Source organism: Sminthopsis crassicaudata, chromosome 1 (genome assembly GCF_048593235.1).
Source record: "Sminthopsis crassicaudata isolate SCR6 chromosome 1, ASM4859323v1, whole genome shotgun sequence".
Taxonomy (NCBI): Eukaryota; Metazoa; Chordata; class Mammalia; order Dasyuromorphia; family Dasyuridae; genus Sminthopsis; species Sminthopsis crassicaudata.
The window spans coordinates 707,208,139-707,234,097 of NC_133617.1; the positions used below are offsets into that span (position 1 = coordinate 707,208,139).

The window sequence follows — 25,959 nt, forward strand, 5'->3', positions numbered from 1 at the left end:
AGCCTGACCTCTTCCAATCATTTTATATTTTTCTTCTCTTCAGAGAGTCTATACTGTGAGTTATACAGACCCACTTACTATTACATCTATACAACATTCTATCTATTTTCAGTATTTTTAAACTAGCTATCCTCTTTTGTTCCTAGAATATTCTGCCTTCTCTGGCTTTTTTCAAGATTTAACTCAAATCCCACTTTTTACAAAAGGCCTTTCTTTCCAAGCTTTCCCCAGATATTAAAGCCTTTTCTTCTAAGTTCTAAAGTTAACCTTTTTGTGGTATGGACACCTTTGACAATCTGGTGAAGACTAGACTATGGATCCCCTTTCAGAAGAATGTATTTTAATGCATAAAAATATATGGGATTACAAAAAAATCCAACATGTTAAAATAAAGCTATCAAAATGTTTTTCTTTTAAATCACAAGTACATTACACCCTAGTTTAAGAACCTTAACCCTAAGATCAGATTACCTTCCATTACACACACACACACACACACACACACACACACACACACATATATATTTTTTATATACAAAGTGAGGTATGTATAGAATATCTTTATAATAAGGAAACTATTTTTGTCTTTTTTTGTATCATCAGTGCTTAGCATAATGTCTGGGACACAGTGAGTGCTTAATAAATGCTTAGTAACTGAGTGACTGACTTAAAATCACTTACTTATTCTAGCCTCTGACCAAATGTAGAAATGTCCCATCATCTCTTTTCTCTTTCATTATTTATTTTCAATTTAAATACAAAATCAAAAAAGAAAAAAAATCCATGTATGCAGCAGAACATGAGAGGATTCAAAATATAAAGCAATAAATTTCCATTTCAAGAACGCCTATCGAGTAAACACTACGCATCTTGCTACACATCTCTTTTCCCTTAAAAGTTTTTATTGATATATTTTGGTTTCATATCACCTTTGTTTCCATATATAACCTGGTCAGAAAAAAAAGAAACATCAGTTTAACAAATCCAACCAATATGATGCACTCATTTTCATGGGACTTCTTTTTTCTCATTGTGTGGTTTTTTTTTAATGGAAATATGGCAAAGATGCCTAAGGAGAATAACCAAAGAATTCCCAGACCTCTCTAAAACAGGTTGTAAGATACCCTATTGAGGAATGTTAGTGGCAAGAATATAATGAGTAGTGGATTGAAGAAGTTAAGTGGTATCATGGATAGAATACCCGACTCAAAGTCAGGATGATCTGAGTTCAAATGTGATCTCAGGCTCTTGCCAGCTGGGGTAACTCTGGGCAAGTCACTTAATGCCTTTAATGTCCTCAGTTTCTTTACATGTAAAAGGAGATGATAATAATAGCATCTACCTCACAGACTTGTTCAAAGATCAAATAAGATAATATTTGAGAAGTATTTTATAAAAGTTGAAGCAAAATATACTTTTTTTTTAATTATTATGACAGCAGGACACAAAGGAAGACCTGAACAGTTGTGATCAAGGTGGAATCGGGTATAGAAGGAAGCCTGGTTTAGGAGCATACCTAGACTTTGAGCCAGTCTAATCAGAGGAAGTCAGGTAGGCAAGGTGAAGTCAGGAACTAGACCAACAACCACAAGGGACCAAGGTAATATTAGGTCTAAAATCTAAGGATTGATTCGTGGTGAGGCAGATAATGGGGCTCAAAACAGGCAATAGACATGGAAGCTAGGGAGAAAGAAGGTCTGTGGAATAGTCAGGTATTCAAGGCAAGAAATCTAGGAAATGGGAATTAGCATTAGATCCAGACATAGTTCCTGGATGATAGATATATGATATTTTTGAGCAGATTATGATAATTGAAACAAATGTTGCTTATCCAGGCAACATTTATATCTTTACTCTTAGGGCAGGAACTAATAATAATTTTAGATAATTTTGATATTCTCTCTCTGTTTTTCTCACTCAATGTGTGGGTCTGTCATTGTCTTTCTGTTTCTTTTTGTCTCTCTGTGTCCCTAGCTCTCTGTCTGTCTGTCTCTCCCATCCTTCTCTATCTCTGTCTCTCTCTTTGTCTCTCTGTATCTTTCTTTGTTTCTTTGTCTCTGTTTCTATCTGTCTCTTTCTCTATCCCAGTCTCTCTCTCTCTCTCTCTCTCTCTCTCTCTCTCTCTCTCTCTCTCTCTCAAGTTTACAATGGTTGTATAAATGAACAGTTCCCAAACATGATTAGCCTAGGGTTTCCAGGTGGAAGTGACTGAAGATTCTTGAAAATTTGACTGCAGTAGGAAAGAGAAGAAAATAGAGAGGGAAGCTTCAGAAAAGTATTTTTGATAAACCCATACCTTTACTTCCTGGCTTTTTAGGATTAGGGTTAAATAAAGTAAAGTCTCTTAAGCTCATGTTTGTAATTCCAATGCAGCTGAATCTTGATGGTTTAAGTGATGAAAATGCAGATGTGGGACATCTGGACCTTTGGGTTCATCTTTTTCTGTCCTCCTGCATTTTAAAGTCCATTTCCCTCTTATTATCACTTCCCAGAGGGAGTCCATGATCTCCTTGTTAGCACATGACAATGTGGAATTTGGCATTAGCCAGATAAACATTTCCCAGGGGAAAGTGACAGAATCACCTCATTAAAACCTTATTGCACATTGTATACCAAATCAGATATGACCTCAAAAGACTACATTATACTGAAATCATTAAAGTGAAAGTTTGTAAAATGTAGACCAGTTGGTTTTACTGTTCTTTAATTTACGTAGTAAAAAAAGTATTGAATTGATAATTAAACAAACTGGATTTTTAATCTTTGTCCTGACACCAACTAATTATCTGTGAGAATTTGGACAGGTCATAACTTCTCTGAATATCCATTCCTTCTCTGTAATGTGAAGAGGTCAGGTCATCAAGGATTCTTCCTCCATAGTCCATAAACTTATGTTGTTGGTAATTATAATTTAATGTAGTTTGTTTCATTTGCATCTTAATGTGTTTTACTTTATTCAAAAAGTATTATTTTTGAGGATGGACCAGACGACCAAAGATCAATGACATGAACAAAAATTCAGAACCTCTAAATTAGATTGTTTCTATAAGGCTTTCCAGTGCCATCTTTCTGTGATTCTACACAACTCTGGTAAAAGATTTGGTAGGGAAATGAAGGAGGGACAAGTAAGAAGTAATGCTTGTTATTTTTTCCCTTTCAGATTAATCTTTTGTGTCTCTTCTATTTTCTTCTATTCTGATGGTGTCTTCGCCAGCAGAAACTAATTCGAGGTATAATGTAACTTCCTTTTTTTTTTTTTTTTTTTTTTTGCTTTCTCTCTAGCCATTTGTTACCAGTAGACACAATATGTGTGTGTATAAAATTATGCTATACACATTTTTATTTATCAGTTCTTTCTTTATATGCAGATAGTATATTCCTTCATAGTTCCTTTGTAATTAATTTGGATATTTGTAATAGTCAAAATGACTTAATTGCTCAAAGTTCTTGTTAAAACAACATTGCTGTTAGTATATACAATGATCATTAACCAGAATCTTTCAAACAGTGGATAGTGTGAATAGCCAAATAAGGAGAAATATCTTGATTTAATAGAATTTTTATTGAGAATAAGCTTAACATGCAAAAAATGCACTTTGAAATTTGAATTATATTTGAAAAGGAGGCTGAAAAAAAACCTTTGGAATCCAACATCCCACCCACCCCCCTCTAATTCCTTGATGTTTCAGGAGTTCCTGTGTTCATGAAAAAGCACTCAGATTCTATTCCTATATGATCTAACCTCTCACACTGGCATTTTGGGAAACTCCTTCTATAAAACACCAGTGGTGCCATGTAGCACTCCTCCTTTCATCTGAAAATAGCTTTCTTCCCCATGTTTACACAGAACATTTTTTGGTTTTGAAACTATCTACCCACAAGTATCTTTCCTTTAAAAAATATCCCACTGAAATATGTATTAGTTGCTTGCTTGAGCTCAGACATTCTCTTCTGCCTCAGGGTGAGATGGCAGAGATTCTGGCTCCACTTCGACTCCCAGGGGACACCCCTTAAGAACGCTGGGTTTTGCTACAGGTGGGGCACAAAAGCTGGCCCTTTGTCACAATGTAAGCTCGGCCAGTCAATGATTGCTCACAACCCTCACAGACAAAGTGCTTTCGATGCCAGGCCAGATCTTCCACTCTCTGGTAGTCCTCAGTGAATATAATCTGACAGAATAGAAAAAAAAAGCCACAAAACACAATTCAGTATTTAGGCAAGGAAAAAAGAGCTCATCCAGATTTACAAAAGTCAGTGACCTGGCAATATTATAGACTTAAGAGTCTAGGCTTTCAGACTATTTAAAAAACAAACAAACAAAAATCATCTTTAAATTGATCCATAAGAAACTCAGGAGAGAACTTCTACCACCATGCTCTATGTATAAGCATGGCACTTGGGGGATGTGGTATATAGCATTCCCAGCCACAGATGTGAAAGATTCTTCACTTGGGGATTGAGGTTACTTGCAGTCAACTTATTGCTTCATGATATCCTGTGATATTCTTTGGATTGAAACCAAAATCCAGCTCTCAGTCCTCTTGTTCCCCTGGGCCTGATGGATTAACCCTTCCTTCTAAAAAGGCATTTTCTCTGCCTAAGATAAATCCAAATGCAGTGAGTTTGTGTAACTAGTGATCTTCTAGGGCTTGGTCATTGATTAAGATTTGGGTCTCCCTAGTAAGTGATCATATTAACCTCTGCTTTAAGGGAAGCGGAAGCCATCGAGTAAATTTGAAGTTCATATAGGTCAGAATCATGTGGGTAGATCATTTCAACTCCCAATCACTATGTTCCTATATACTCACATGGTCTTGGAAATGACCTCAGTCCTAGAAATCTTGGTTGTCTCAGTTTGCTATGAACAATAAAACCACAGGGAATGGGGGGAAAAACAGGCCAAAAGGGGTCATGTTTTATTGAAGTCTCAGAAAAAGAATAAAGGGAGCTTAACTGGGAGTCAAAATACTTGGTATTAATTTGAAACTTGACTAAATCTTTAAAACATTTTGGATCTCTGTTTGCTAGTTTATCAAATGGGGTTTATGATGCTACCCATTTTAGATCACAGACTTGCTGTGAGAACTAAATGAGATGATTGATGTGACCATACTTGGATTTGGATAAAGCTCTTTATCAGCGGTCCTCAAACTTTTTAAATAGGGGCCCAGTTCACTGTCCCTCAGACTGTTGGAGGGTCGGACTGTAGTAAAAACAAAAACTCATACTCTGTCTCTGCTCCTCAGCTCATTTGCCATGGTCCCATAAATGTCCTCAGTGGGCTGCATCTGGCCTGTGGGCCATAGTTTGAGAACCCCTGCTCTTTATAGTTGTAATTTCTAGGTTATATTATTATTTTTTTACATCATTAAACTTCTGTGTGATTAGAGATTTGCTTACTTATAGGAGAGGTATCATTTCTCCTGCAAAGTTGGGATATGTAAACTCCCACTACTTAGACATGTGGTTTACCTCTCCATAGCTACCATCTCTTGGACTGAGAGACACTATTGCTTCTCCATGACAAAAGTCAAGAATTTGGGCCATGGAGTTGATATTTCATATATATATATATGTATATATATATATATATATATATATACATATATATACATACATATATATACATATATATATACATATATACACATATATATACATACATATATACATATATACACACATATATATACATATATATATATATACATACATATATATATATATATATATATATACATATATATATATATATATATATGTCTTTTAATCATGTAGTTCCAGGAGCGTTATTGCATCCTAATCCCATATATGGAAAGTGGTGATCTAACCTTTAGCTGTGGACAGGGGAATCATTTGGTGGAAGTTCCTAGATTTATGGGAGGTAAGACTTATTAAGGGAAAGTGAACCTGATACCACAGAAGGAGTACTGGCTCTGTAATTAGAAGACTTGAGTTCAAATCTCAGCCCAAGTGAATTCTACCAATGGATGAGTCATTTAACCTCTGTGGATTTTCTCTGATGACTAGATGGCCCCTGAAGTCCACTGTAACTTGAGTTCTATGACCCTCTGTTACTTGATAATTCCCCAGATCCATATGGGCTCCATGGGAAGGACTATCTTTGCAAGAAATAATATGCTTACCTCATCACAGCCCTTGCACCGGGGCCGTACACTCTCACAGTAATGGCGCCCACAAAGGGGAACCCCATTTTTCCAGAAGTAGATCAGATCCACCAGAGGTTCAGAGCACTTGGCACATACAAAGCAGGCAGGATGCCATTGCCTATCATAACCAGCTCGGTCTGCATACACTACAGGGCAGTCTGAAGGGGCAGCCTGCTTACAGTGCTCACAGATCTAAAAGCAGAACACAAAAAGGCACACAGTGAGTGGGTGCACTAATTCAATCCCATGCTGCAAAGCAAACCACCAAAAATATATAATGGGCTTTTCCTGGACATTGTGGGAGATATAAGGGAGGATTAAAAAACATGCCAGATACAGTAGGATAAAGAAAAGTCATTTCAGTCAAGGAAAGTAGGGTTTATATTATATTATTGATACATATTATTTCTATGACCCTAGATGGGTCCCTTACCCATGTGGTGCTCTAAGCATCCCTTAAATGATGTATTAATGAAGCAGTTTCATGGGTAGAAGGGGTTTTCTCACCTGCATTTCTGTATAATAGTCCAAAAATCTAAAAGGACACATTCTTTTCCCTTTATGAATTCTGAATACATGTATTATTGGGGAAATTAAGCTCGGAAGCATAAAAATTAAACACTAGGAGATAAACATATTTAAGTACTAAATGGAATGACTGATCAGTGGTGTCAATTTCAAATAGGAAGAGATTCTTATGGACCTCATATTTTCTCAGAAAACCAAAATTAACATTATCTATGTCATATTGTATTTTTACTTATTTTGTGTCATATTTCTTAGTTACATTTTAACCTGGTTTTGCCACACTAGGAAATTGTGATAGCCCCATTTGACATCTCTTGCTCAGACTCCCTGGTCAAGTCTGGCTGATCATCTGCTACCCCCACACTCATTGCAATCCACCCTTCACTTAGCTGTCAAAACTTAGCTGTCAAAACGATTTTCCTAAAGCACAGAAGAAGCTATTTTACACCCACCGTTCCCAATTCAATAAACTACAATGGTTCCATAGTATGTCCAAAATCATATATAAAATTGTCTTTTTATTCCCTTTTAATGTGTCTCCTCTCTGTCCTTCCAGTCTTATACTTTCCTCCCCTCTAGTTATTCTAAATCCCAGCTCCATTGACCTGTTTGTTGTTTCTGGCACAGGACATTTAAGCTTCTTTTCCCTCTACCTTGGACTGTATCTCCCACCCCTCCATGTGTATAATCCTCTCCCTCCCTTCTTCCCTCATGGTTTTCTTTAAGATTTAGTTCAAATGCTGCCTGATACAGGAAGCCTTTCTAAGCTCATGTTTCTCCCCCAGTCCTGCTTCCTTCCCTCTGAGATGACCCTCTATCTATACCATGTAGATCTTGAATGTACATCATTATTTGCATACCTTAATTAGAATGTGAGCTCCATCACCACATAAAATTGCCTTTTAACCATATTTTGTATCCCCCAAGCTGAGCATATTGCTTTGTTCATAGTGTTTAATAAATGCTTGTTGATTGACTTTCAGATATATGTCTCACCTCATTTTATTTTCATGAAGTAGCCAAGAAAGGTGTCATTAATGTCCATCCTATTAGTGAGAAAACTCCACCTGCAAATTCCCCTATGAATCCTGTTGACTGATTCATTGGAGAATGGAGTTCCCTGATAAGTAAATTCCTTTTTACCAAAAAAATTCTCTCTACCAAGTTGGTACCTTCTGAGTAACATTATTAGAGAGTCACTTAGAGCACTGAAAGCTTAGTAACTTGTCAGTTGGGTAACCAAGATGTGTTAGGAGCAGGACTTGAACCCAGATTTTCTGATTCCAAGCTGAGCTGAAAAGCATAATGGGTAAAGCCCTGGACCTGGAGTTGGGAAGAACTGATATGGCCTTAGACACTTATTTGCTGTATAATCCTCTGTCTACCTCAGTTTCCTGAGCAATAAAATGCAGATAATAATAGCATCTACTCAGATCATTGCTATGAGGATTAAATACAATTTTACTTATATATATATATATATACATATATATATATATATATACACATATATATATCTTATTTGATATGTATGTATATGTATATATGTTGTGCATATTATATAAGAATATCCATATGTGTACATATTTATAGACATATATGTATGTATATAGTGCTTAGCAATAAGCTGTATAAAAATGATTATTCCTTTTCTTCCTACTTCCTTAAAATTATTCCTTGTTAAATTCCATTTTAGAGCCTGCAGAGGCTCTCCTTAAGATCTTTTCCTTAAGATCTAATGTGATGCACAGGTAATATGGCTTCCTAATGTGACTGTGGATATTAACTCTTCTAGATGGCCTAGAGCTAATCAGGGGTCTTAGAATTAATCAATTAATTCATTAGTTTCATGATAAACTAAAAATAGCTGGGAAGGGTATGCTGTGAATGCTATTTGGATGTAAAGTACATTTTCTACCTGGCTGGCTAAAAAACATTAAAAGTTTTACAATTTCTAAGGTCATGACTCCCAAGGGAAAGGAATTAGCTTATTTCCCTGCTCTGATGTATATATTCAAAAGCCATGCGAGTCTTATAAAGGAAAGCTCAGGGTTTTGAATTTTCTTCTATTGTCTGGAGTCCCTGAAGGCCTGGAGTATGTGTTTTTAAATAATTAGGTCTGCCTGGTCATTTGCAATCCAGAAAATTTCTCTACTGGGTGGGAGTTTGGATTGATGACTTTTGAAGGACCCTTTCAACTATAAAATGCTGCTACTCTGTGAAATGGATCATGCCTTAGCACAAATATTCTGTAACAAACTTTTATTCTGAAAACATGAAGAGTGCCGTGATCCAGGAATAACTAGGCTTAGTGCATTTTCATATATGTATATATACATACACACACATATATTCTCTCTCTGTATATATATATATATATATATATATATATATATATATATATACTCTTTCTCTACATATATTTATATATACATGTAACTTTATATTTATATTGTATATATATATATATATATATATACATATATATATATATATTATATATTGTTGATTAAAGAAGGGAAAGCATATCAGAACAATGGGAAACAGGTACATTATTTAGAAGAACTAGACCAAGATGAGCTCTCTAACTGCAAAATGTTTTCTGCCCTGGGACTATTGGAAGAGAGTCTGTAGCTCATCCCAAAGAAGAGACAGGACAAATTCCCAGCATGCCCCATTATTAGATAGAGCTCTCCAGATCACCCCAACTTTCATCCCCAGCCTTATCTAAAAAGGTAAATCCTTCAGGTCACTCAAAGGCTATGGTTATATGTTATGCATTTTACTAAGCACTGAAGAAACAAAGATTAAGACCCAAAGAGCCCTTGATCTCAAGAGACTTAGATTCTCTTTGGCATGCAACAAAAAATGGTCTGGTCCTTACAACTGATTATTTGTAAAAGTGGTGAACTTTTGAACTTGGTCTAAAGCAGGTCAATCCTATATCAAAGTACCTGAAGATTTAGAGCTGAAGGAAATTAATGGTTATGGACTCCAATCCCTTCTTCAACACTATTTTTAAAATGTATAAATTGAGACCAAGAGAGACTTGTCCAACCTTACAATTGGGATTTGAACCCAGATTTTTTACCTCTGAATCCAAAGCATTTTCATCATTACAATATGAGAGCTTTCTCTTCCTTGAAGGAGATTCTCTGATCTCAAGATCTCTGATCTTGATTTACCTAGCTCCATTAATTCTCATGGATGCTCTATCTGCTACGGGTTTCAACTTTCCCAGCCACCCCAGAATGCTTTGGGGAATATCAGTGCCTCTACTGTCTTACAACATCTCTACAACAGGCTTTATTTCTTCCAGTAGCCTTTAAAGCAAACAGTCTAATTGCCATTTTATGAAAACAAGATGTCCCAAATAATAAGGTCTGTCAGCACATGTCAGGAATTAATTTCCTTTTCTTGCCATGAGCTGTTTTCCATTTCTTTTTCTTGTGAAATCTTAAGAGATTCCAGAGAGTGACTTTGATGACCCAGAAAAATTCTAGTACCCCAAATTTCTGCTCTCATCCTGGAGTTGAACCTGGATTATGACTATTACTTTTAGTTATGAGCTAATAAAAATGGGGAAGGGAAAAGCATAAGACCCTAAGACAAGGTTTTTTTCTTCTGATCTCACCCCCCTAAACATGAATCAACTCAAAGATGATGTTTTTTCCTTTGATATTTCACCCTAAATTCAGTTTTGTTCATTAGGACATGGGTCAATTCAGCCACTTAGTTAAACTCCTGTACTTCCTAAGGGACATTATGCATTGTAGTAAAACCTTATTGTTCCATCTTATACATGAAATATCTAGAAGGCCAGTGGAGAAAGCAGAAGGCAGGGAGGAAAGCAGAGCTGAATTTGAATCCTGCCTCAGATTTTTACTAGCTGTAGAACTTCTGGAAAGTCATTTAAGCCTTATTATGCCTGTTATAAAAGAGAGAGTTGGATTTAATGGCTTTGAAGTTTTTTTCAGCTCTAAATGTATGACTAATGTACATTTTTCTTCCTCTGATTTCCTTACTCTTTCTCCATTTTCTACATATTCCTTATTCAAATCTGATCTTAATTTTAAGTTCTATTTTATTTATTTTGTCTCTTCCACGAATCCTTCCTTGATAACATCAGTCCTCATTTATCACATAGAATAACATAAATCTATGATTTTGAAGAGCTATATGGGGTTATCTTACCCAATCTTTTTATCTTAAAAATGACTAAACTGAAATTCAGGGAAGTAACTAACTTATTCAAGGTCACACCACTAATGAGGAGAAAAGTAAGAATTTGAACTCAGGTCTCATTTGATTCCAGACTTCTGGACTTCGACACAAGATCCTTTTTCTATCCTTTGAAATCTTAAATCCCTTTGTTGTTATTGGAAAATGGGAATTGTTGCCAGAGTCCCAGATTAGGAATTAGTCAAGTTGATATTTTATAAACAGTATTAGAAGCAAAAAGACAGATGGAGAGCAAAATCACATTATTACTGCAGAATGAGGTAGGACAACTGAGCACCATTTGATTCCCAATCATTGTGCTTTGGTTGTCCAATTAAATATCTCATAATAAGCATGCTGTATGAGCATAGTAAGGAGAGCAGGTAGAATTCAAGCTAATATGTTACAGAAGGGTAAAGTATCATAATAGTAAGCTTTGAAAACTGGAGTATATATTCCTGTTAGCCTCCCTTTAAAGCCTGGAGAACCTTTAAAGTCAGAGAGGTCGAGTGGTATTTCCTTGACTGTAAAGAAAAAGGAAACATTATAATGTTCTTATAGAAATGTTCTATAGAATGTTCTCATAGATATATAAGGTTCTTATAGAAAACTATAGCAAAAAATTCCAAATTGTAGGAAAGGTCAAAGTGTTTTGGTAAAAAATGTCTAATGACTCTTTTAAAGGAAAAAAAAAAATATTTGTGATTCTCAAATGTATTCTGAGAATGACAGTGCTCACAGAGATTATCTGAGTTCTTCTTGAGGAATAGATAAGGATAATTTATAATTAGCATACCATTTGCTTTTCAAAGAACAAGCTGGCTACTTAGAGAGTTTAAACATTTATCTTCTAATTTTGTCTAGATTGGGGGAGGGGAAGAGATGAAAACACTTATTAAGTAACTATTATATGTCAGATATTGTGTAAAGTATTTTTATAAATATCATTTTATTTGACCTCACAATAGTGGGGGGTGGGTGTTATTATTATGCTCACTTTACAGTTGAAAACAATGAGGTAAAAAGAAAGTGAATGATTTTTTCCATCATACAAGAAGTAAGGTCTGGATTTAAACTCTGGTCATCTCAATTCCCAGACCCAACACTCTATCCACTGCATGATTTAGTTGCCTTGTAAATCTTTTATCCTCCCAGAAAGCACACAGAATTACAAACTGATTAGAACTTTCCCAACAATTCAATTCAATAAGTGTTTATTAAATGCCCAATTCTTGTTCAAACCCTCAGCAAAATTCTGGGGAAACAAAGATAAAAACAGTTGCTGTTCACATGGTAGGAGAAGAAGGTAAGAGATTGGAATCAATAAAATACCTAACTGGAGAGAATCAAAAATTCTCTGATAATCATAAAATTTCCTTTTATTCTTGATAGCATCCCAAGGGGACTTTCTAGTAGGAGCGATCAATTTATATTTTGTTTCAAGCAACAGCAGACTAATATGGTTAATAGCTACACACTATTCTTTTGGTTTAAACTTCACCATCTTAAAGTGATGTTTGAGAAAATCCCTCTGGACTGTGGTGGCTTAACACTGTAATCCCAGTGGTTTGAATGGCCAAGAGTCATATCTCCATCATATGATGTTTCTTTTTGGAAACTCCTTATTCAGTTGCTGACCCACATTAATCCAAAGAGGATTGTGAAAATTTCACTATTACAGCACAGTAAATATTAACACAAGAGCCTTAAATCCAAGCTCTGGTTTCTTTCCAAAGCAAATACTTCCAATTTATTTATAAACACAATCTCCCTGTTTCCTCTTATGGTGATCATTCACTATCTTCACTTAGCAACCTAACAGATCATCAGGGAGGGATTTTCCTACATTTGTTGTTTTTGAGGTCTGTAGCACTCTTCCCCTTCTTCATGCTGAGAATATTTAAGGAAAAATATGCATAATAACTATAATAGATACTCCTCCTTTAGATATGCCTCCTTTATCTGCCATCTCTACTTCTTTGGGAAGAAGAAATGGATTTGTTATTGAACATCATGTTCTCTACCATCAGGGATAAAAACATCAATAGTTTCTAACTTGAAATGTCTCAAGTCACTGTATTATATTTGCTTTTGAGAAGTAGATTTCATATGTAGTATAGCTGTTGAATCTATGAGGTGCTCTTGGGCTTCATGAACTATAAGGTCCAATGGTCCTTTGAACTATTTCCACATGTAAAGAAGAAATAACATGATATAATGGAAAGAAAACTGAATTTATAGCCAGATGCCCTGAGTTCAAACTTCTCTGAATATGAGACTGTAAGAAATTCTTCTCCCATAAAAAATGCAATTGGACTAAATTGCTCTAATCTGTGAGACTGTAGTACTGAATGGAGTGGTAAACTGGTAACTACTTGGTTCTGCCAAAAAAAGGGACTAGTTAGGCTGAAAGAAAGCACAGGGTTTAGGAAATCCAGAAAGCTGATAATTATTTAAGACTATATTCCAAGGCCTTTTCTGGTAGAGTGAGGGGTAAATAAGATGTCTATTCCAGCTCTGCTCTTTCTTAATTTTTCTTTCTTCTTTAAACTTATAGATTAAATGATACATAAAAATTTAAGGGAGTTTAAAAATAAATTCAAACCTCAGTTTTAGCTCTTTGAGCCTCATTTTCTCTGTTAAATGGGGCTGGGTTGGAAGAAATGATCTCCACAATCCTTTTCAGTTCTAAATCCAATGATACTTTATTCTTTTAGTGACTGAGGAGAGCTGAGTTTTCAAATTTCCAGAGAAGATTCAACAAGGAAAAAAAAAAGTCTATTAGCCCACAAGCAAAACATTTGCTTGGACAACATCCTGGAAGATTCATTTGCCCACAAGAATGTACCTTAGTAGCAGCCTATGCAAACTCCAACTAAACTCTCAAGTTGCCTGGAGTTTCCATCTGCATCCCAGACATTTGGCTGCTAGGATTGGGACAAGGATATATTTCGGGACCCTCCCAGCCTTATATGGCCTCTGAATGTTCATCTACTGAGACTCTGGGAGATTGGACTCTACGTGTTCCCTGTCCCCACTGTCAAATTCCAGATCAAATTAGTGGAATTTTATGAATAGAAGGAATGTCCCTATTTTTCTTTCCTTTTTTTCCCCCCAATCAGGCTCTTTACTTCAAGATTTTAATGTAATCATTTGACTTTAAAAAAGGGATTCTGGAACAATAAAAAATTGATATCTATTGGATATTAAGTAAAACTTTTTATTTATGACCTTCAGTGGCTTTTTAACTGGAGTTATGGAGTAGGAATATGGATTAAAAACAGGAAGATTCTTATAGTCTTCCTAGTATAACTCTTATAGTTGAGGCTAAATGGTTAGGATCACAAGTGACAGAGGTTAAGATTTGAACCATTTCTCTGATTGCAAATCCAATAATCCTTTCACTATACCTCAGTGCTTTGTAGAAGAGGGGAGAATTCTTTGGCCAAAGTATCTGCTCTGGAAACTTGGAAATATGATTCCTGTAAAAGCCTTCTGAAAGCCTGAATAAATGAAATGAATGAGCCCATTTCACATAAATGCTGACACTTATGATTTTAGTTCAGCTGCCTAAGCCTGGGAACACTTCTTACTTTCATCCCTGTGAGTCAAGGTCTTGAAAAACAAGGGATGTTGACGAGATCAAGGCAAACTTGTCTCAGGCTGACTGCCCACCAGACACAAGACTTTTTAAGACAAACTTATTAGAGGCCATGACTTATGGAAGTGTATTGGGGGAAGAGATGGGAAGACTGGAGAAATATTCAAGGACTGACTCCTCATCTTAACCATTCAAAGTACAGGACTAGAAATTCACAAATTTAACTAGCATTGTTATTTTAAAACCTTTAGATTTTGGTACACAGCAGTGATATTGATCCCCCTGTTACTTAACAACCTGCTAAGAATTCACCAGAACTTCCTCTATCTAAACTAGTAGGAAAATTGAAGGTAAGAAGTGTGGTTCAATTTTTTAAATTATAAAGTTTGTCTAATTGCTATAATGGGTAATTAATAATAATGGACAGTTATTTTAATGAAAAAATAATGACAACCCAATTAATGGTTAATGAATGATGATAGATAAATTATTAAGTTGTATATTTTAAAATAATATTGCCTTACATAATATTCATTTTTCATATACTGTCCCAGAATTTTTTCCCTCTTAGTTTCTGTCACGTCTTTAACCTGGCATCTAGAGAGAAGGGTAGTTTTTCATGGGTTTTTTCAAAAAAGACAAAGAAAAGTTTAATTATATTTCTCCCCTACTGAAAAATCCAAAGAGTTCCCTATTATATCTGGAATTAAGATGCAGACTTTTCTGTTTAGTATTTAAATATCTTCACATTCTGAATCCAACTTACCTTTCCAAGGTTGATTGCACATTTCTCCCCTTGACCTGGATCTATGTTTTATTAAAACTGGATGACTAATTATACTTCCCTATATTTGATGTCCTTCCTCCTGATTCCTATGTTCTTTCTATATCTTCACCTCTTAGAATCTCTGGCTTCTTTTGAAACTCAGATCAAGTACATGAGGCCCTACTTGATTCTCCTTCACTGATAGGACCCTCCTGAATATATAATATATAAATTAATTTTATTATATTAATTTTTGGAATTTATTTATAGTGATATATTGGATATGTATTTATAGTATCATAAACGGAGATGGCAGGAATGTCAGAGGCCATTTAGGCCAATCTCCTCATTTTATATACACATCATTACCTTAAAAAAGTCCTTGAAGACAAGAAAGGTCTATTCCTTGACTCTTTGTATTGTCCCTGATAAGTGCTTAATAAATGTTTCTTGAATGAATCAATGAGTAAATGAAGGAATTCAGTACAGTCTTTAAGTAGGGATATATTGCCTAACCAATTTCTTATGATACAGGTTGGTCACCTGGGCCTCAGAAGATGGAGAGGTAGAATAGTATATAGTCAGTCCAGAGAAGTTGGCTGGAATGTGTGCATTTCATTGGGATTGGTTCATGGAAAGAATATAGTTCAGTGAGGAAGACATGATTTCAATCCAGCCTCAGATACATCTTAGGGGTGTGATGTTAAGCAAGTCACTTAATCCTTATTTCTCTCAGTTCTTCAACTGTAAAATGAGCTGGAAAAGGAAATGAAAATCTACTCTAATTAATCTCTGCCAAGAAAAGGGGTTCAGGAAAATAATTATATGTAATATATATATATATATATATACATATATATATATATATATATATATATATATATATATATATATATATATATATTCATTTAGTACATATTTCTATGAGTTTTTTCGGGGGGGGGCAGGGATAAAGCAATCAGGTTTAAATGACTTAAATGACTTGCCCATCTAGTAAGTGGATGGAAGGATTTGATGGATGAATTGGATGGATTTGAATTTGATTCCTCCTGAGGTCATTTCCACTCATCCTGATATCTTGCCACTGGATCCAGATGGCTCTGGAGGAGAAAGTGAGGCTGATGACTTTGCACAGCCCTCACTCATTTAAATCCATTTCACTTGCATGTCATGGTCCTCTTTGATATCAAAGGACAAACAACAGCAACAATTTCTATGTGTACTACTTGGATTGCCCTACGGAACATAAGCACTTAGAGGGTAGAGACTATTTCTCTACCGTCTTTCTGTTCTTAGCATAGTATCTGGCACATATCAGATGCCTAATAAATGTTTATTTATTGATCAATAGACATTGGTAATAAAAAAAATGAAAAAAGAATATCTTGTTCCCAGAAGGAATGTATTAAAGTAGGCTGATGACAGCAGAAATGTAGGACATTGTAATGGGGTACCAGCACCTAAAAATGGTTTCCAGATCTAGAAGAAACCTTCCAGCTCATTTATTCCAACTACCTCATTTTATTGACAGGGGACTTGAGGCTCAGAGAGATTAAATGAATTGTCCACAGCCACACAGGTACTAAATATCAGAGGTAAAATTTGAACCCAATTGCAGAACTCTTAGTCTTTCCTGTACTGCACTGTCTCCTTCACTATCAGTCAGCCCACCTTTCTTTTTTCTTTTTTCCTATAAGCTAACAACAACAATAATAGCATTTATAATAATGCAAAGAGCATTTATGCATGTTAATTCATTGGATAGAGACAGACTGTTATGGCTTTTAAAAACACTGCTGCTATTCAGATACATTGGACAAGATTTGTTATGCATCTCATCCATCCCTTCATTTTAGAAATCCATGTAGCTGTTGGAAAGGACAATTTTCTAATTTAAATAAGCCAGACTTACCTTACTATGATAATTTTTTTTTGTTTTGCTGAGGCAATTGGGGTTAAGTGATTTGCCCAGGATCACACAACTAGGAATTGTTAAGTGTCTGAGGTCAGATTTGAACTCAGGTCTGCTGACTTCAGGACTGGTGCTCTATCCACTGCACCAACTAGCTGCCCTACTATGATAATTCTTAAGAGTAAATTCAATGAAAAATTTCCTAGTTTTTTTCTGTCTATCTTTTACCCTCCTCTTACCCCGACTTTAGGTCTCTGTTTCTCCCTATCTCACTGTTTTTTCCTCCCTCCTTTTGTCTCTGTCTTCTCTATGTTCTTATATATCATCATCTTGATTATGATTTACCCACAAAATTTATATTTCTTCCATAGACCTTAGTCCTATAAGCTTAGCTGCCTTTCTGACTTCTGGTAAAATTAGCTTCTCTTATTAAATGGGCACAGACTTGCAGCACTTACCCTAAGACCACCCCCACCCTGAATTTTGTTTTAAGTGCAGAGAAGAAAATAAACAGGTGCAAACTAGGCTGGCAGCAGAAAGGCTTCCTTGTGGGAGCAGCTTAATCCACAAAATATGGCCCCTCTTAGGCGCCAGGCCAAACTGCAGAGGCAGGGACATCCCCACTTGTATCTACACAAAGGAATCTAATGTTAACATATTAGAGCAAATTCTAAATAAGAAACAGACAGTTTACCAGATCATCACATACAGTCTCTAACCCGCTTCTGCTCCTTACTCCCAAACAGGGAGTCACAGAAGGGAAATTCTTTCCCTAATGCTATGTACTAAAACCTGGAAAAAGTATAGTCACCCCATGAGGGGGGAAAGATCAACCAAACTTTCCCCAGATCAGGTTCACCTTCTAGATTTCCTAAATGATTAATCCAGTTCAGTGTCACTGGGTTCAAATCCTGACTCTACCCCAACCTGAGTCAACTTGGCCATGTCTGTTCATCTCTCAGAAACTGTTTTTTCATCTGTACTGTAATAATAGCTAACAATAACTAGCATTTCTACAATGCTTTAAGATTTACAAAAACTATCTTTTCTTTTGATGTGTAAAGTGAGGGGTTTGGACTAGATGATAGACGATGTTTAAAAGCTCTCCCAGTTCTAAATCTATAGTTGTTTTTGTCTCAAAGTCCTGCCCTTGGGGCCAGGGTTTTTAACCTAGGTTGAACACATAGGAACACATCTTTATTTTCACTAATCTATAACTGAAATTGAACATTTTCTTCAATTATAAATGTAGGCAACAAGTATTATTCTGAGGAGTTCATAAGCTTTATCAGACTGCCACATGTATTCATGGCATAAAAAAAAAATTAAGGACTCCTGTTTTAGGGGAAAATGAGCAAAAAAGTTAAAAACAAAAAAGAAACAAACAAACAAAAACATTGCCAGAACAATGCATCTTGTTTTCAAGCAAAATAAATGGCAAAGGATCCATGTCACCATTATATATATATGATGAAAACAGGTCCAGGGTTTAGATTCTCAGTTCATATATACAAATCTTAGTTTTTTCCAGTAACTGGCAATTGAATTTGGGTATGTCACAGCCTTTCTGGGTCTGTTTCTCCAAAAGCAAATGAGGTAGTTGGAGTATAACTTTAAGGTCCTTTCTAGTCTCCTTCAGGGAGGTTGCAGAGAATTTGAAAACTTGATTATTTCTTTGGCATTCTACCCAATTTGTTCCAGCTTTAAGGCAGTCAGCTGGTGGGAAACAAATGAATTATGAAATAGAGCAATGCAATTGGATCTGTCTTTCTCCCTGGGCCATTGGGCTGCCATTTATTCTTAAATACAACTATAAAATCATTGTCCATTAAGAGCCAAAGGAAAAAAAAAGCTAAAGTTCTTCAGTTTTACCATTTTTCCTAAGTTTTCAGAGAAAACAATGTTAGAGGAGGTTGATTGTTTTAACTACTTAAATGATAACCAAAATGTGAATTTGTTTAAAAGAGGATCTTCCACACAGAAACCTCCTGGGCAGGGATAAATTGGGTCAATACTCCCCAAGCCCCTGAAAACATGTATTTGACAACTAACACATGACAAGAAGTCCATGATGGTATTTATTGATGAAAACATTAATCTCAATCGAGATTTTATATATATCCCTGAACAATTTAGAAAACATTGCTTTAGTTGTCAATTAATAAATTGATGGTGGCCAGTGGTTTCTTTAAGTAATTAAAGATACCCAATGGAGACTTGAAAGTTTTAAGTACATTTGTTAAAAGGAATGTCCCTGACTAAGGAAAACAAACCTTGATTAGTAGACATTTAATGGGGAAGTGGGATAGAAGTCTTAAGCCCCTTCTGCTAAGTACATGACTTAATCATGACACTCAGCAGTTTTCAACAATCTGGACAGAGGAATCCATTTCCACCCATCCATCCATTGTTTTTTTTTTTTTTTTTTCCTTCATGACCTGGGTCACCCTATATTCTAAGGGAGGGGCAACAAAGACAGAAGATCCTTTCCACAAGGTGAGAACTCACCCTGAATCAATTCTCTTTATACTGTAAATAGAAATTTCTTGAGGTCTAGAGGTAATCTCAATCAGTCCTGTTCAGTTCTTTAACAAGAGCTGGGCTTTAATGAGAAAACTGAGAAATAAAGCTTGGATCTCAGTTTAATAATTGGTTATTAATATAAAAGTAAAATAATAATTTCTCTCACTATGAGTTATACAACTGTTTCCTGATTGGGAATTCTCTCCACAAATGGAATCACAGGAATGAACCAAATATAGTACAACATATTTCATTGGGTTATTGTAAGACTTGAGTAAAATAAGTAACACAAAGTTTATTGCAAGAATCATAAAGCATTCCTAGCTGTGTGATCCTGGGCAAGTCACTTAACCCCAATTGCCTTAACAAAAAACCACATAAACAAAACAAAACAAAAAAATAAAAAAAAGCTTAAAGCAACAACTTCAACTATTTTATAGGCTGACAGAATTGAAGAAACCATCTATCTCTGACCTCTTTGTATTTGTTCTGACTGTGCTTAGAATATTCTACCTCTTCACCTCTGCATTTAGAAGTCTTGTTTTTTTTCCCCAAATCCAGCTCAACTACCACATTCTTTAATAATGATACTCTTTCAAATAACTTTGTATTTCATTTGAATATATTTTAGATTTGCTTATCCATCTACATTCCAGTGGAATGTAAGCTTTTTGAGTACAAAGACTTTCATTCTTAGCATCCCCAATGCTCAGCTCTTTCCTGGGCACAAAGCAGAGTCTTTAATTTAATTAATTTAATTTCTAATTTAATTAAATTAATTTAAAAGATTATTAAATTAAGTTGACTCTAGCCTGGGTTGGCCCTTAACTTGAGGGAGAAGGAAACATGGAAATCGAAACTCACAATAGGCAAAATACTTACATATTCCACTTCCTTTGTTGAGTCACCAATACTTCCATTTGTGGTGGGTGGTGTGCTTCCTGCCCCTTCAGATTTTTCCTGTTGCTTTCCCTCATCTTTGGGGAGCCCACCTTGTCCTGGGAGAGCTACCTCTCCCACTCCAAGGGCATCACTTTTGTATTTCTTGACAAAATCTTCCATCAGTTTCACTTCATTTTCCAAAAGGCTGCGACATCGAGAAGGGTCTTGATCGTAAATTGGCAGCTGCCTCATGAGTTGTCGCCGGCGGAGGAAAGCTCCTTCAGTCCCTGTGACTGGCTGCATCTCTTTTGGAATCAATTCCATATAGTGGATAGCCTGCCAGGGAAGAAACAGGACATGGCTAGAGCCCAGAACAATCTTTAATTGAGCATTGCAAATAAGCACTAAAAGCCAACGTATTTCTCTGCAAAGAATAATTGATATTATTATCACTTGGACTATCTCACCATGTTACTAGGAACAGCAGGTGTTAAGGAGAAAATCATTTTTTCAAACTTACCCACTAGAAAATGTGGGTTGTTGTCAGGCTGTTCAAGTATCAATTTATAAAGCTTTTCATGCTAAAGTGAGGAGTAATAAAACCTGCTTCCATTCCCACAATGATGGGTACTGTCAGGCCAGTCCCATTATTGTCCACCAGAACTCCTCTTTGGCAAAAACCATTCCGTGATCATTCCCACTGTGCCTCAATTTATGTTGTTTTCCCTATTTCTTTCTTTCCCTAGACTTACCAAATCTTAATCAATCTTCAAAAGCCAGTCTAGGCTTATTCTTCCTCCTCTTTCTTAAATATTTATTGTGTGCAAAGAATTTATGGTGGATGAGATATACACAAATATTATTTAAACTTTGTCTTGATGTTCTAAAATTTAAAAATCTAGAAGAGATGAGAGGATGGAAAGAAAAAGAGAGGAAGATAGAACATGCATAATATAGGTAATCTATCTATCTGTCTGCCTATCTGTGTGATGATTATATGAGTTCTCTCTTGCCCTGCCTCTAGATCTTTTTCAGGACGTTATCCATATATTACAGTCATCTTCTTAATACAGGACAATGATGGCACACTTCCTCTATATTAAAACCTTTTTTTTTAGCTCCCCAGTGCCTACCAAATAAAGGGGGGGAAATTTCCCAGCCCTGGTCATATCATATTGAGTTAATGTTAAGTTAAGTTTTGGACATCATTATGTTTGAGAAAGACGGTGATCACTGGAAAATGTCCATATGAATGCAACCAGGATGGTGAAGATGCTCAAATTTGCAGCATGTGGGGATACATTGAAGGATATGGGGTACTTGGTCTAGAGAATGCTTAATGGGAACATGATAGCTCTCTTTACATATTTAAAAGAGCTCTCCTGTGGAAGACAGATTTCAATTTGTTCTGCTCACAAAGAAGAGCTAGGAGTAGTGGTTAGGAATTCTAAGAGGCAAATTTAGGTTTGGTATTAAGAACAAACTTCCTAACAATTGGGGCTATACCAGAGTAAAATGGCATACTTTGGGAGTCGTGGATTCCTCCCCTGGAAATCTTCATACAGAGACTGAATGAGCATATGTTAGTTATGTTGCAGAAGGAATTATTTTTCAGATATGGGTTGTACTCAACTAATGTGAGATCACTTCCAACTCTGAAAAAATAGAGTAGTTACTGATCATGATATTTAAGACCCTCTACAAACTAGCTTCAACCTACCTGCCCACTCTTTTCTCATACCATTCCACCTTACATAAACTGTGTTCTGGCTAAGTTACAGCTGACCACATCTTAGTAATCTTATAATTATCTGAAGGATGGAGAGCATAGATTCCTATTCTGAGGTCAATGACCTTCTTAAAAAAATTGTATCAGTTGATTCCCTTGATAGTGCTATGCATTTTATTTAATATGTCTAAAATATTTTTCTGTGAAAGAATCTTAAGGCTTCACCTGACTACTAATGAGATCTATTACAGAACAAGTTAAAGGGCCTTTGGTGTACAGAATATAAAATATTGCTATTCCCAAAGGGTAATTCATAGCCTCTGATAAGATCATTTAAAGATCTATGAGAGATACAATCTCAGAAATAACTTTGTTCAATGATATGGAAAATGATCAAAATTATTAAAAAATATATATACAATGGGAAATCCTTCCTTCTTCTATAAATTGGTAGAGCTCTCTCTGACCCTGGATTTTCTTTATTTCTTTGTTGCTATGCCCATCTAATAGAATATAAACTTCTTGAGGCAGGGATTGTTTTTCCTTGTTTTGGGCATTCTCAGTGAATAGTACAGTGTCGTACACATATAGAAATATAGGAAGTGCTTATTGGATTGTATTGGATGGTACATAAGCTTCTCCAGATACTATTTTTGTGTGGATTATAGAATCACAGATTTAGGGTTTGAAGGAACCTTAGCTATTATCTCATTCTTATTGAAGCACTTTAAGGCTTCTCTGTTTCATACAAGAAAAAATAAAAGTGGATGAAGAGTTCATATTGTTCAAGATATGATATGCAGTCCAGTGGGAAGTCTATTGAATTATTCTATAAGTCCATATAGACTATAGGCAGCCTGGGCACAATCAACATACCTAACAAGCAAGCAGTCCCTATTTTCTTGAAGACTTCCAATATCAGGAAATCTCCTTCCCAATGGGCAATTCATTCCACTCTTGGGTGGTTCTGTTTGGAAGTTTTTTCTTGCCAAAAAGTTTAAATTTGCCTCTATTTCTTCCATCCATTTCTCTTAATTTGACTTCTGGGGCTAGAAGTAAAGCAAATCTAATTTTTCTTCCATACAAGTGACCTTGAAATAGTTGAAGATAACTATCATTCTTCTCTTCCCTTCTATTCCCCCACTTCTCTATTTTCCCTCCCCCAAATCTTCTGTGTTCTAGCTTAAAATGTTCCTACTTCCTTCAATGGTTCTTTATCTGGCATGGACTTAAGTTTCTTCATTATCCACACTGCCTCACTCTCTAGATGCTCTTCTTTGTACCAAGAACTCAGCACTACACTCAGATGTGGTCTGAGGAGGGCAACATGTAGCAGGGCCATTTATTTTCCTAAACAATTATATAATTGAAATTGACATTAATTCTATCTTACTGGTTTTGCTAGATGAATTTTGTTTCCTTCAAAATTGAAATTCAGCTCCTGATTTCATATACAGGGCAGCCTATTTAATTAAAAATTGGCAGTTTAATTTTATATTACTTTTCCTAGAAAATTGTAATGAAATCATTACAGATTTTTAAAGCAGTACATAGTTTGCTGAGATCAAAAGCATTGATGTTTATGCCCTAAAGAGTAAAATTAGCATGTTTCAAGATAAAATTCATAAATTGATTTGGGGAGTCAATATAATCAATTGTCTTACACATAATTGGCTGGTTCTTGACTCATTATATGAACATAATTATTAACCATATTAAAGACCAGAACAGAGGAGAAAGTGAAATCTTTAAAGGAAGTAAAGTTCCTAATCTCTTCTTTCCATTTTAGGGGTAGCATAGCAATAGCATTTAGAGTGCTGCACTTTTAGGAAGACTTGGATTCAGATCCTATGTCTTGACACACATTAATTATGTGATAATAATAATAATAACCACAACAAAAATAACATTTATACTTATGTTCAAGGCTTTTAACCTCTATGTGACTCAAGCAACTTCCTGGGATTTCTCTATTAAATCATAGATGAGTTGGGATTTGTCTCGGTAGAGAATTCAATACCTAAGGAACTCCCAAAGTTGAGGCTCTCACATTTGCCTATGATTTACCTGATCCCCTGGGACTAAGGTTATGATTTTAAAAAAAATAAATAAATACTTCTACTTCATCTCAGAACCAGGTCAACGTTTTGCAGTTTCCTCTGGTTAAAAGAGAATTATCAGCTATGGTTATGTCATTTAACCTCTATGTGGCTCAAGCAATTTCCTAGGATTTATTTATTAAGTCATGCATAGTCTGATATCTGCCTTGGAGAAGGGAGTTTCTGGGGTTGAGGCTCTCAGATTGTCTATGGTTTACCAGAGCCTCTATTTGAAAGAAGTTTCAAATATTTACTTCTATTATATCTCAGAGTCAAGTGAAAAGCATTCAGTTTCCCATGATTAGAAAGGAATTGTTTGTCAGCTTTGTGGAATGGTGGAAGATACATTGGATCTTGAATCTGAATCCTGAGAAATCAGAAAACCTGGATTAGAAACCTGGATCTGCTAGTTACTGCCTGTGTGACATGAGGCACAATGTCTCTTTTTACCTCTAAAATGGTCTTATAAAGTTAAAGGGCAAAATCTTCTCTGGTATGAAACCACAGCAAAAGCTTCCATAGATTTACATCCAGGATGCTTGGATCTAGACACTGCCTGTAAGTCTGAGCATCACACAAAACCAAATCAGATTAGCCTAGTTTCTTCCCTTGAAGGAGTTTGCTATTTAAATACCAAGGGTCCCAGATCATTGAGAAGGTACTTTTGTTTTGGTTATGTCTGGGTCAATTTTGAATTTAAGTAATTTGCAAAAGGGGAAAGTGAGAGTTCCTGAGCATTAGAAAAAAGTTCTCATTTTCTTCTTGATCTTTTCAGTCTGGGAGGAGTAGACTTTCAGGGTTTCTGGCCAAACCACTGTGATGGTTATTTATACTCACTCTGAGGCAATCAGGACTCAAACCAAGACGAAGTGGGATTTGGTCTGGGACCTTTTATTAGCCAATCAATAAGAGCCAAAGTGATTTGGTTTTAAGGCATGGTCCTTAAGAAAGAAATTAAGCTGGTAAACTTCAAGATCAGGAAGGAAAGAAGGAAGGAGAGAAGGAAGGAAGGGGGGAGGGAGGGAGAGAAGAAGGGATAGAAGGAGGAAGGGAGGAAGACAAAAATGGAGGGAGGGTGGGGGGAAGCAAGGAAGGAAGGAAAGCAAGAATAAAGGGAAGAAGGAAGGGAAGGAAGAAGGAAGGAATGAAAGGAGGGAGGGAAAAAGTGAGAAAAAGAGAGAGGGAGGCAGAAAGCTAGCTGTATTGTCTGGTCCTCAACAACAGAATATATACTACTTTGTATATCAACTTAAGTAAAATGACCTTGACTATCTGACTGTTTCTTATAGTATCTATTGGATAGATAACTATTTGTTTTCTCTGGAATTCAAGATGTCTGGCAGAACTCTAGTAGAATTGCACATTAAGTTATGGGAACCAATGAGTTAACTGATTTCTGGACAGAAGCCTGGGAGAGAAGGGAGTTTCCTTCCCAGGAGACCCGTTTTCCTATTGTAGCTTTAAGCATGGCTGGCTAGTTGGCCTTTTGCCATTCTATTGTAAAGATCACACTTACAGCTGCCACAGA

At 35.8% G+C, this 25,959-nt stretch overlaps 1 protein-coding gene across 1 annotated transcript in view; it reads right to left on the reverse strand.

Annotated features, from left to right (window-relative positions):
• Positions 1-3,543: 3,543 nt before the first annotated feature.
• LMCD1 (LIM and cysteine rich domains 1) overlaps positions 3,544-25,959 on the reverse strand; it is a 76,308-nt gene continuing 53,892 nt past the window's right edge. Inside the window, exons 4-6 of the mRNA XM_074284033.1 lie at positions 20,604-20,939; positions 6,147-6,362; positions 3,544-4,169 (exon numbers count right to left, since the gene is read on the reverse strand). Of these exons, the coding sequence (XP_074140134.1) occupies positions 4,011-4,169; positions 6,147-6,362; positions 20,604-20,939 (711 nt within the window). The 3' untranslated portion in view covers positions 3,544-4,010. The remainder of the gene's footprint in view (positions 4,170-6,146; positions 6,363-20,603; positions 20,940-25,959) is intronic.